Source organism: Arachis hypogaea, chromosome 19, assembly GCF_003086295.3.
Source record: "Arachis hypogaea cultivar Tifrunner chromosome 19, arahy.Tifrunner.gnm2.J5K5, whole genome shotgun sequence".
NCBI classification, from domain to species: Eukaryota; Viridiplantae; Streptophyta; class Magnoliopsida; order Fabales; family Fabaceae; genus Arachis; species Arachis hypogaea.
In genome coordinates this window covers 65,690,930-65,704,812 of record NC_092054.1, presented here as the reverse complement: position 1 = coordinate 65,704,812, position 13,883 = coordinate 65,690,930, and the positions used below count along the sequence as shown (strand labels likewise).

Genomic DNA, 13,883 nt, shown 5'->3' with positions numbered 1-13,883 from the left:
CATTCAGGCACACAAAGAAGAACTTGAGCTATTCCCTGAAGTTCGAGAACAAGCCCAGATAAGGGAAGCAGCATTGAATCAAAGGATGACAAATAGATATAACAAGAAAGTCATTCGAAGAAGCTTCACCCCAGACAACTTGATCTTGATTAGAAATGACATCGGCATCAACAAGTCGGGGGAAGGAAAACTTGCTGCTAATTGGAAAGGGCCATACAAGATAAGCGAAGTCTTAGGAAAGGGATACTACAAGATCACCTACTTGAGCGGTACCGAGCTACCAATGTCGTGGCATGCTTGTAATATGAAAATGTACTATAGTTAGAAGCGAACTCCACTCCCTGGTGTACTCTTTTTTCCGACTTCATGGTTTTTTCCAAAAAAGGGTTTTCCTGAAGGGGGTTTTAACAAGGCATCAAAGTGGAGGCTAGGGGGAACAAGTCATAAAGAACTCCCCTAGTAGCAAAAAGTGCCTCCATAAATAAATAAAGATCTTTTTCATTACATCTCTTTATAAATTCTATTATTTGTTATTTCCCTACGAAACGTGCCGACTTAAGTTCGAAAAAGCGTAAAAATTTCATGACCGACCTAAGTGGTTGGTAAGATACAACGACGAGGTACAAGTCGGTGTAAAGAGGTTATAAAAGCCGATCATGATAGCTCGAAAAAGTTACGACCTATTAGTCAAAAAAACCAAGAAAAAATGAAATGCATCACAAAAATAACCTAAGTTATGAACAATTCAAATGAGAAAATTTGAATTTATGAGGAATACAAAAAGAGATAAAGGAAACCCATCAAAAACAAAGGCAGAAGTTGTTCAAAGTCTTCGTAAAAATCACGAGTAACTTAAACAAAAAAAAAATAGCCTACCCAATAAAAGGTTTTTTCTGGAAAAAGATCGAAAGGTTTTTTTCTGAAAAAACCCTACAAAAAACAAAGCAAAAAGCATGCACACGCAATATATTTCTAAAAAGCCCTTGTCCAAAAAAGGGCAAATATACAAAATAACCTTTTTGTTAATGGCCAAAAGGCCAAAGAGTCAAGAACAGCCACCACAGACATATAAAAAAATAAAAATTGTTCAAAGAGGGGCCCACAAGCCAGGCCCCGAAATAGCTCAAATCAATTAGAGGAAGGATTGGAATCACCAGTAGGAAGAGAGGTCGGATCAGCGGCAGGGGAGGACGGAGCAGTCTCTTCGGCAGCAGGGGTCGGAGCATCTGAAGATGTCGGCTGAGATCCCTCCTGTTGATCCTCACGAGGAGGAGATTCTATAAGTCTTTGCCCATGGTTCTTCAGCTCAGAATCTGTCTCAGGTCGGGGAGGAGAAAAAATAGCTCCATTCACAACAATCTTATCAGGATCAAGAGGGGAAAGGTCCAGCTCAAGAGCAATAACTCTGACCTGCTCTTTGAAAATCCTCTAGGCTTTCTCCGAACTCTCCCCCACGGAGTCTTCCAAATCCTGACAAGCCTCCCGACCTTTTTTCAGCTCCCGTTGGAGATCAATGTTTTCGGAGAAGACCCTGACGTAATTCTGCTCTGCCTTCTCCTTTAGGCCCTCTGCCATGGCACACTAGGCCATCAACTTCCTCTCCCTCTCCTGAAGTTGGGACCTCTCCTTCTTCAACCAGGTAACTTTCCCCTGGAGCCTCTTCTCTTCCTCTTGATAGAGGCCAATCCTCCCCTCCAACTCTTTAACCTTTCGAGTAGAACCCAAAGAGCTAAGGGGAGTTTGGTCCAAGATATCAAGAAGTTTTGTGCATACCGCAGCAGTCCGAACACTCCCCCGAACTAAAATTTGAAGATGATTTTGGACAAAAGCATAATCCATACTAATGTGAGTATGAGGGAAGATGTGATTCCGAACGAGTCTGGGACCATCAAAATCAGATTCCCCAGGAGCCATATCTCAACTTCCCTAAGATAAAGGGACGGTTACCCACCTTAAAATGTGGAACTACTCCAACGGTGGATATTGGTTTACCACTATAAATACATTGACACCCCTCAGGTATCTCTAAGTTCTAATACTCTCTAAGCCCGCTTACCCCTTTGCTAACTTAGGCATCGGAGTGTCTTTGCAGGTACCACCCTCCATTCCTTCACACACACAAGTTGGGCAGCGGCTCCCAGACGCCAACCAAGTTGGAATCCACCTCCTCCTGACGCCTGGGCCATCCTTACAAGCCCAATCCATCAGTCTCAGGTTACCCACGTAACAAGTTTCATTTAGTTTCAATGTAGTCCCATTGTGAGGTCAAAATTAAAAAATTAACGGAATATCCTACATAACAGCAAGAACAAGGTCGATAATCTGGAGAATAAGTACAAGGTCCAGAGGTACAAAATCAACCGTGGATGCATGAATACATTTATTTATTATTCTTCTTACAATTTAAATGAAATATTTTTTATAAAACTAAAGAGAATGATAAATAAATGTATTAATGCATCTACTGTTAATTTTGTATCTCTGTTGCTTGTATTTGTTCTCCAAATTATCGATCTTGTTATTGTACTGCTGTTATGTAGGACATTCCGTTAATTATTTAATTTTGACCTCACGGTGAGACTACATTGAAACTAAATAAAACTATTTTGGATTCAAATATGACAATTTAAACCTTAAAGACCAAAATAGGATTTCACCCAAACATAAAGACCAATTTAATACATTACTCAAAAGAAAATTAATTTACTAATAAAACCGTTATTATAAATAAATTAATAGAAATGATGAATAGTAGTGCTGGGTCTTAGCCTTTGGTATAGAGCCATGTGGGGCACCTAACTTATTAAATGGGTAAAATAATAATAAATATAAGGTTAAAAATATATAAAATAATAAAAGAGTTTTGGATTCAAGCATAACAAGTAATAAAATATGAAAATATTTTTTATAAATTATATATGATTAAAAGTATTTTAAGACAGAAAATTTGTACACTAATTTTTTTAAATTTAATAATAATAATAATAATAATAATAACAATAATAATAATAATAATAATAATAAATGCATGTATATAAGACTTTGCTACAATAAAAAATTTAGTATAAATATTATTCAATGATGTAACAATTAATTAAATTATAACAATACCTTTATAATAATAATAATCATAATAAATGCATGTATATAAGACTTTGCTACAATAAAAAATTTAGTATAAATATTATTCAATGATGTAACAATTAATTAAATTATAACAATACCTTTTATTTCTCGTGTATATCTGATTATCTTCATCTCAGCTCACATATGTATAATTGTATATAAGAATTTGCTACCAGCCTCTCGTTCAGAAGGACCAAGTTAACAACTTCTCCTCTTGTATTATTGGGCGTTTATTTGAAGTTAAGAAAAATATTTTAAAGAACTATAACTTTTAGAATATTATTCCCGAATATAATATAGTCAAATATTACAAAAAACAATTATTTGCTCGTGGTATGAATAGTTGAAAATTATTTTTAATATTTTCAAGAATAATTTTTATAATATTTTTGTCTAATTATACATTTTTTTGGGAATAAATTCTCAATTTCTAAAATAATTTCAATATCGATAAAAGAATGTCTTTGGCAGAAAACATAACAACTGAAAGATACATTAATAATTTTAATATCCTATTTTTTTTTTCATTTGACATAAAATATATTAAAATACTCACTTTTTTAGATAAAAATAAAATGTTATATTTTTAAAATTATTCCTAAATTTAATCTTCAAACAAATATTTGAATAATAAAATTTCATAAATAACTTTTATAAATAAATTTAAATTCCTTAAATAAATACCTGCTAAAAGACCATAATCTAGAGTTAAGATTCATATTCTTTTTTTTTTTTTTTTTCATTAGTTAAGTTTATATTCTTTTTTTTTTTTATCAAGGAGTTCATATTCTAAACAATAAAATAAAGAAACGATGAATAGCGGTGGTGGGCCTAAGCATTTGGCATAAAGCCATGTGGGGCACCTAAGCTTTCATACTTTCATTGATTCCAAAATTGGAATAAAATTAATAATACCATTAACTTGTAGCCATTAAGTACCTTCCTTTCTCTTTTTCTTTTCTTTTTTGTTGAAAATCACTTCCATTATTGAGGAGTCAAAACTCAAAAGTACTATTCATCCACCCCGTATTAGAGCCACACCTTTTTCACATGGCTTCCAACCCCGTCCTCTCCCCTATAATTGTTTATGGGGACAATTATTTAACCTTTGATTGGGAAAACCCAAGAGTTTATAAATAATACATTATCACTTTCATGTTATGCCATTCATGAAAATGTAATTTAATATTGCATAGAGCCAGATGTGCCCATGTGGTGGCCACAGAGTGGGACACAACACAATTTGCTTTATGATTGGGGAATGGGGTTTGGTAGGTATACATTACAATTTACCAGACAATGATTGTCACAAACAAACACATTCCCATTGATAAATAAATATATATAATTAATTGTTATGATGTGTAAAAGTATTTGTTTAATTTATTAAAAAAATTAAATAATTATATATATATATATATATATATATACCACCTTCTTACTGTTTTTGTTACACTAAGAAAAAGTTTCAAACTATTTTTGTCCACGGTGAAATTTTAACATACCATAGTAAGGTTTAATTAATTCAGAAACTTTTATATATTTATCACATATTCAATTTAGTTTTTATATTTTAAAATTTAAAAGTAGATTTTTAATACTTTAAAAAAATTATAAAATGTTAAAGAATTTAAACAATTAAAAAAATTTAATAAATAGTATATATTTAGAGTGAACTTCTAAAAAGTTCATAAATAATGATTCAATGTGAAATTTAACAAGATCTTTTGGAACAAATAATTTTTTCTAATTGGACTAATAAGCATTACCTAGTTTGTATTAACCAATTGTTCATAAGTGATGAAGAATTAGTAACATTAGAGTATTTCTTACACGGCAAGATCTAAATACAATATTATCTTAATGTTCAGAATTAACCTGAAACGACGAAATTTGTGATCCGGTTGGCTTTGATTGAAATTGGTGGCTAGTCGGGTTGCTGGACAAATAGGGTGGGAGAAGACTTGCAAGGACGCTCTGATGTCCAAGTTAGAGGATTGGTCTTAAAGGCTGAAATTTAGGGTCGTTGGTTGCTTACCTTGGAAGAGTTGGAGGCTCCTTCATATATACAGATTGCAATGGTGAGATCCTCCTCAAATCGGAAAGATATGATGCTTATCTGCGGCATTTAACGCTGGAGTTGCGTGCGAACGGAGTTTCAGGATTGATCTGGTTTCTGGGGCCGAGCCGGATGGAATGGGCCCAAAGTCTACTGGGCCGCCAAATCCAAAACTCGGGTCTGTAACAGTGCCCCCTAAATGTGGTGTGCCTGGACCTAGCAGTGTCGTCACGTTTCTGTGGCCCCGAGGTGATGCTGAGCCTAGTAGGTTGGACAGAAATGAACGGTTTCCAACAGTTTTTGATTGTGGGGATCGTGCCTGCGATTTTCGAAGCATTGCGTAAGTTGACAGGAGGGGCATTTATTGCCGTCCTGACTGAATTTACTTTTTTGCCCTTTTGGCCACTTTAGTTCGTGCTCTTTGGGGTGTCCTCATTTAAAAGCCAGTTTCAACTTTTGTTTTTCCATATTTTCCTGCTTCAATCCTTCTTCCTTGTCAACCTTCGTGCTTCTTTCAGCCTTCTTCTCCGCTACGGGCACTACTTTGGCTGCCAAAGATTGGTTTGCCTCGGTGGTTCTTTGCCTTTCTCTTGCTGTTACTCATTGCTACTACTATTCAAGTAAGCTTTGAACACTCTATTTTACTATTTTCTTATAGTTTTACTGTAATGGAGTTGATAGCATAATTCCACTGTGGTGGTGGTTCTAAATAGCTTGGAAGGGGTGCCATTGCCTTATCGGCCTAGGGCTTAGGCTAGTTTTGTAACACCCTAACTTTTAGCACTTCATAATTGTACCAAAAGTTCAAGCGTTATTTACCTCTAAACCTTTTTATTATATTTTATCTTTATTTAATAACGAGTCTTCGCGAATACGAACAGAAACTTTAATTAAGAAAATAAAAGGAGACTTTATTTTAAATTACTTAATCACAAAAGTATATATATCCACATAGCTTTATATACATAGACTTATTCAAAGAACCTCAATTACAAGTCCTACCCCTCTAAAAACCAAAAGAATAAACGACGAGGGGAAAATAAATCCTAATAACTCAACTCTTAAACATAATCTTCTATACTCCTATAGCACCACATTAAACCTTCACACCTGTAGCTGAAAGAGGTAGAAATAGGGAGTAAGAACTGAGTTCTTAGTAGGATCGGAGTGTATAGTTATGTTCATTTTATTATTTTTTACACAAAATTCCACAACTGAATACTTACAATCTTCAACAGATAGCCAATAGCAACAAACCTCATAATACAAACAACTTTAACAAATCAGAGATACAGTGAAAATCACAAGTCAAGAAGTGCACACACACACAATCACAAAAACACATATCACAGAGAAGTATGCGCAAACAAGTATGATTCATGTCTATCCTATGCAAGCCATGACCTCATGTATCGGTTGCCTACCCGCTCCCGACATTACCCGGGCACAAGTCTCAGATATGATTTTCTAGATGCATACGGTGTGAATATAAGTCTTATGACCAGGCCGTATACAGTGTGACTTTTAAATGTATTTCAATATGCTTACATCTGAAAAATAGTTTTCAGTGTGTAGGTGTCCCCACTATACAGTTGACACTAAGTCCTAAGCAAGGTCGCATCTGCTCTCTTGTGGCAGACAGTCTTTTAATTAATACATTCCTTTCTCTTATGTTTTTTGCTCTCTCATGTGGTAGAGGTTCTTTAGTTTATTTTATTATTTTAATTCTTTTATTCTCTATTATTTATTGAATTATATTCCAACCTAACTCAGCAACCTTTGTCTGAGTTTGGCTTCAAGTGCCATAACCTTTGTAAGTAACATTTGTCTTACAAGTGTTCTCTTGAGCCGATGTATGCAAACATGACCTCTATAAACAACCTCAGTCTTACAGTGTGGCTTTCTCTAGCCAATGTATGTATTGATAACCTCTGTAAGTAACCTCTGCCTTACAGTTGCGACCATCTCCTGGATTGGCCGATGTATCTCTGGAAGTGAATCTCGGTGGACTCACTACGATATCTCTGCTCGTTCTCAGTGCCAAACAATGTTTCTTCTTATCTCCTTTTTTTTCGTTCTTTCTTCCCTTGCCTTTCCTTAAATGTCTTATGGAAAGAGAATCAAAGATTCTTAATTTAGATTCGTCTTTCTAAAACTTTTAGGACAATTTTCTGCTTATCCTTTTATTATATCATAAATAAAATAACATCTTTTAAATAAAATACTAATATATTATATTGATACAAATAAACTAATATTAACAATAAAGAAGTAATAGTATTATTATTTTATTATTCAAAACTTATTAATTTAAACTTCAAATGATCTTATTACTTAAACTTATTAATATAAGCTTTTATGAATTATTCTTTAACTCGGAGCTTTTGAAATATTTATATTTTTACCCCAACATATTTTTATAAATTACTAAAATATCTTTACATATATTATAATCACCAAAGTATCCTTGTATCTTTTATAAAATAACAATTTTGCCCCCTAAACTTCTTACTTTTTACCTAAAATATCCCAAAACTTATATAGTTCCAAATCTAACTTCGATTTTCATTAAACTACTGTTCCAGCCTCAAAAATAAATTTTGTTTCTATGATTATACTTTTACTAAGGAACCGATCCCCATTCCTAAAATTCTTCAAGTTTCTGCTTCATTTTTAAGTTTATTTTCGAACTTTACAGTTATCGACTTTTCATAACTTTTAATTTAATCTCTCGGTCATTAGACCCATCAATATTTTTCAGTATTTTCACATAAACTAGCCCCAAAATTCACTCAACATAGTTTAGTTCTGGGCTGAATCCACCAAGGTCAAACCATAATCTCAAAAATAACAATAATTCAACCAAATTCAATATAAAACTCAATCAAACTCAACAATAATCAATCAAATCAACATTCACTCACTACGAAAAATTCTTGTTAAAACGGCAGTTTTTTTAGGTAATTACGACGGTTTGAACCGCCATTATTACCAAGAACGGCGGTTTTAGACAGCAACGTAATTCTGGGCGCCATTCTAGTTATTACGGCGATTTTTAGAAAACTGCCACAATTTCTTGAAACCACTGTTTTTACCGAGTTAAAATGTCATTTCATATTGTTTAAATTGGCAATTACAAACCGCCATTTTTATCAGATAAAAGTAACATTTTTTAATTGTTTAAAAAGACAATTTGAACCATTATTTTTATCGCGTTAAACATAATTTTTTTTATTAAAATTTCTCAATAATAAAAAATCAATACTCATGAACAAAATATTATATAACTCAAAAACAAAGTATTACATAATATATGATTTTTTAGTATTGAAAATCAAAAATAATAACCTCTATACAAATAAAGTATCTAACATAACATGATTTTTTAATTATAAATCTCTTTAACATGTAACTCTTAATACATAAAATTTCTATCAAAAAAAGATTACACTACTCTGTTGCTCGCTCCATAGTACCTCTGGTTCCATATTTCTGCTTCCACACTATATGACCTGTGAAGTACCTTTGGTGCAATATAATATGCACTCCCAACAATGTCATTTAGTCGTTCGTCTGTAGTCAATACACATTAATGGAAAATTAAGAAAGACCAGTTTCGAATCTTTACAATAATTACTTTACAATAAGTTCATGTTGTATCTCCATTGGATTATGGTTTGTTCTTCTATCATTATTCCTGCTTCTCCAACCTTAGAAGTCATGTAAGAAAATCTAGGATTTTTATTATTTAAGAAATTCATTCATGTCATTTTGTTTTTCTTTAAAGATATTGTGTTTCTCTATTTTTGTTTAGTCTCTACAACTAAACACAGTTGCTTAACAAGTAACACAACTAGTCAACTAATATATCTTCCCAACATACAATTAGGCATCTAAGCATAAATTACTGCTCTCAAGATTTTTGACATATGCATGGATTGCAATATTTAGAAGCAATGAATAGTGCAAATGTAAACATCAATGAATAGTGCATTTAGTAGCAAGTTGCCTATCTAATATAATAATAGAATAAGAGATTGCTATTATTAGGGTTAGATACTATATTTATATATTCCCATAGAAACAATCAACAACCATATTCACATTCTTATTTTAACTACAAAAATATACTGAACTAAAAAAACTAATAATAGGAAATTCCTATTATTAGAGTTAGATACTATACAATTTCAATGAACATATAGAATGAGAGAAAAATAGAGTGGTGGAGTTTACCATAGCTTTGTTGAACACCTCATTAAACCTTTGATCTTTGCCTGGATACTCAAAGGCATGCATGCCATAAACCCTGTTGAATGGAATTCCACCTTCCATAATTGCTCCTTTCACCTCCTTCCTGAACTAATGCATAAGAAGAGAGAGTTAAAAAAAATAGAACAAAACTGAGCTGATAGCAATTTTGTTTATTCATTCATTTTAATGTTAACAGAGAGAAAAGTGTGACCAGCTTTGGTAGAAGACATTGTCGAGAAGCAAAGCCAAGGTTGGTCCCAACGAGTTGCCATCATCGGCATCAGTGACAAAATACTTGGAGCGAGGAGAGAGGCTGTAGAGTCTGTGACTATGATCTTGTTGGGAAACAGAGCAACGAAGGAGAGAGTGACTTGCCAACAACCTAAGAAGGTGATCCAGCATGTGAGGTGCTTCTGGGTTGTTGCTCCTAATCTGAGACGCAATTTGCTTTGTAGAGAGCATGGCGCCTTCACCAGATTTGGCTATGGTGTCAAACACACAAAGCTCAACAGCTGAATTCACCGCCAGTGGAACCACATTCAGACCCAGCATTTCCATGGCAAGAACCAAGCTGTCTTCTTCTTCCTTCTCTTCTTTCTTCACTTGATTGTTTGCACTTTGCTGTAAGAACTTGTCTTGAAATAGCTAGGGAACGAAGGCTTCTTTCGGCAAACTTGTCAATAATGGCATGAACCTCCTTCTTAGCATCATCCCTTCTCAACAGGATTGAAAGGTAAAAAGAACCTTTCTGATTCCAGCCCTTACCTATAGCACAAGGCATTTACATGTTCAATTTTTAGCGCAATTTTCAAATAATGAAATCAAGGACAAAAATTAAGGACACTAAGATTTATGAAAGAAGTTAAACCTCTTTAGAGTCTGCAAGCATTCCAACAATAGCAGCATCAACGGCATCCTGGTTTTCAATCCTGGAAGCTCTCGCGGCGAGAAGGATCACATGATCCTTGTTCACTCCTTTAGTAAAGACCTCAATCAAGTTCTTGTCAACACTAAGCTTGTTAAGTGTGAGTGTTCCTGTCTTGTCACTGCAAAGCACATTCATTCCAGCCATTTCTTCTATGGCAGTCATTCGCTTCATGAGGGCGCCTTGTTGTGAAAGCCTGTGAGATCTAATGGCCATTGTCACAGACAACACAGTAGGCATAGCAATGGGGATTCCACCAATCAATAGAACCAAAAGATTATTAATTCCATCTCTGTATTTTTGGTACTGAATTGGATACATGACAATGATCTCAGCCATCACACCAATCGCAATGGAACAGATACAGAAGTTTCCAATGGCAGTTAGAACCTTCTGGAAGTGTCCAACTTGGTTGGTACTGTCAACAAGGTGAGCAGCTTTCCGAAATTGAAATTGAAATTGTATAGGACTACAAAATTGTTGTGTATGTTCTTGAAATCTAAGAGCTTTATTTGTTTCATCAGATTATTACTTATTTAGGCACTTAACTTAATTAGTTGAATTTAAGAATATATATATATATATATATATATATATATATATATATATCATATTTGCAGGATGTGGTGGTGACTACATTGTCGACTTGTACTAGTAGAGTGACAGATAATAATAATAATGACAATATTAATTATAATAATAGTACTCAACAGCAACATAGAAAGATAAACAAGTAACAAGCAATTCGCAATATAGAAAGAAACCTTAGATTGATTAGATATTGGAGAGATAACTTAAATTAACATGTGCATCAAGGATTGACAAATAATTGACCTAATCATTTTCGTCTCTTCAAATTTTATTTACAGAAAGAGAATCCATGGACTATTTAGTGCATTCAAAATGTTCCCTTAATTATAGCACAACAACAATGAATGCAAGCATGAATTGAGTTAATTAGCAAAACAATCAGCAATTTAGTATAAAAAACAACAAATGCTTTCCAACAATTAAACTTCCTATTAATCTATGAAAGTTGCAAGTTTTTATAATGAGAGAGGAAATTAAAGGGGAGTTACCAACAATAAAGGAGCAAGCTTTCCAACCACCACCTTTAGATCTAAGAGAAGGTTTTCCTTTAATATTCACTGTTCTATCTTGTGTGTACTCCTCACTCCCAACACTTCCTTTAAGCTCTTTCTGCTCTCAAACTGTGGCTTGTTATCGTTGTCCAAGAAGGCCAAGGTGCCATCTGGGATGACATCTCCAACTGCAATCGGAGCCATTTAAGGAACAGAGGATGATCACATTTTTGTTTTGTGAATTTTTAAACAGCTGAATACCCACTAAAAAAATAATATAATAATATAACACTATTAAATATACGGAAAACCAAAGCTATCCACTAATTCAACATCTTAATCTTATGAACATAAACAAGCACTAGACCCATGTTAACTCTAACACATGCATTTTGGTGCAACTTAACACAAGAAAGAAAAATAATAAAAAAAATCCAGCATGTACTGAGTTGAGTAGCATGCAAAAAACACAATAGACAAATATCAAATACCAAATAGATAAGCATGCATGTCTATTCTCTAGATCAAAGAGGGTAGGTACAAAAAAGGAGCTTATAATCTTATTATTAAATAATAAAAATAAATAAATGATAATAACATCTATTAATCTAATAACATGAGACCACCCATTATGCTATAATACATAAAAAACAGTTTTAGACTTTAAGGGAAATTCCTCTAACTTGTTCAACCAAACAGGGCCAAATATTATAATTATATTAAGGGGAATTTATTTTTAAGGGGAATAAGAGGGGGATTTTATTCTAATCTAGTATGAATAACTTTTAAATATATAAAAATTTGTGCTTAATCAATTAATCACAAGTTGTAGCAGGCTCCTTGAGATGTGAAATATTATATCACACAAGATACATGCGACCTGTTCAAGGAAAAAAATAATAAAGAAAAGTTGCAATATTGTTAATACTTTCATAGACACTCAATGACATAGTGTCATATGAAAAGGGAAAAAAAAAAGAAAATTCAATTCAATCAGTCACTTTTAAATATACATACAACAATTGGAATTGTAAGAAAGTAGAAAAAATTATGATATATGTTGTGATTATAGCTATATAAGATGAGTGGTGCTTACATTTCTATGGTTTGATATTTGATATTCCAAACTTTGATTATAGAGAAATGTGTAGAAACTACCTAACCTAACCTTACATTTCACTTACCATGAAATTGAATCTCCAAGAATTGGAGTAAAATGAACAAATAGATGCTGAATAATGTAAAATGCAGCAGAGAGACAGAGAGATTGAAGATGAGGTTCTTGTTATCGGCGTCCCAAGACAAGCCACCCCTGAAGTGAATGTTCCAGACGAGGACCAAGATGATGGCAACCAGACCAAGGACGTGAACCACGTATGTGAAAGGAACGACGGTTACACCCAACGCCATCTAAACACATAACTGTCTCTCTGCAACTCAACAACCATTTTGCCTTCTGATTAGATCTTCCCACATCTGTACAGAATCCATTTTTCATAATTTAAATATAACTAGAAAGTAATGCACCGACAGATATTTTGAGATGGATGCAGTGTATTCCATCCAAACATTTAAAGTATGCCAGGAACTAAGGTGTTCAAAGTATCCTTCTCAGCTTCATACTCACAAACCAAAGAATCAAAACCCTAACACCTTACCGCGAAATTAAAACTTGACTAGTTGCTTTTCACAGTATCACGGAGCATAATTGTAAATTTAGCGAAAAGAAAAAACAGAGCACTTATCGCGATTCCGTGCATTTGCCGGAGCCAGCACTGCCTCCATGATTTTGTTCGAGCTACATTCGCGTCGAGGTGGTTGCAATGGTTCTCTCTTCATCAACGTATGGTAAAATTCCACCACCTCTAGCACCCTCATCAACAAGAACAACAACACAAAAGATCAATCAAAGTAAAAATACACATTAAGAAAAAAGAACAAGCATTCTCTGTTTCTTACTACTAGAGCATGAACTAGATCTAAAAGTATGAAAAGAAAAGAAAAATAAAAAGAAGATGAAGGCGGAACCAAATCGCAGCGGCTCGCTGATGGGAAACAGAAGCTGATGAATTAAAAATTTATTAAAATAGTTACGTTGCAAGTATAGTTCTTAACTCACCGAAAATCTGCCTATCAATTTAGAAATATGTCACAGAGAGTTTAAATTAAAATTACTGGGAGTTTTAAGTCCCAGGTCGTCTCCCAACGAGTTGCAGAAAAGTGTGCTGTTTTATTAATCAGATGTTCCAAGAAGTTGAGCAAAGTAAATTAGAATTTAAATTGAGGAATTTTAAATAATATAAATAAAAGCCTTGACTGGGAATTGATTAGTTAGAATCTCTATCATTGATGGAGTGATTTTTAAGATTGATTTATAATTAACGGTTACTCTGTTTGGTTATCCTTTACTAGGTAAGGAAAAGTCAAACAAGTTGGA

At 33.6% G+C, this 13,883-nt stretch overlaps 1 protein-coding gene and 1 pseudogene across 1 annotated transcript; both read right to left on the bottom strand.

Moving 5' to 3' along the window:
* Positions 1-8,447: 8,447 nt before the first annotated feature.
* On the bottom strand, positions 8,448-12,555 carry LOC112779268 (plasma membrane ATPase-like; annotated as a pseudogene).
* Positions 8,631-9,901, bottom strand: LOC112778423 (anthranilate N-methyltransferase). Its single transcript, XM_025822737.1, has 3 exons — positions 9,651-9,901; positions 9,463-9,542; positions 8,631-8,758 (listed from the first exon to the last, which is right to left on the bottom strand). Exons 1-3 carry the CDS (start codon positions 9,899-9,901, stop codon positions 8,631-8,633), a joined length of 459 nt encoding a protein of 152 aa, XP_025678522.1.
* Positions 12,556-13,883: the final 1,328 nt, after the last annotated feature.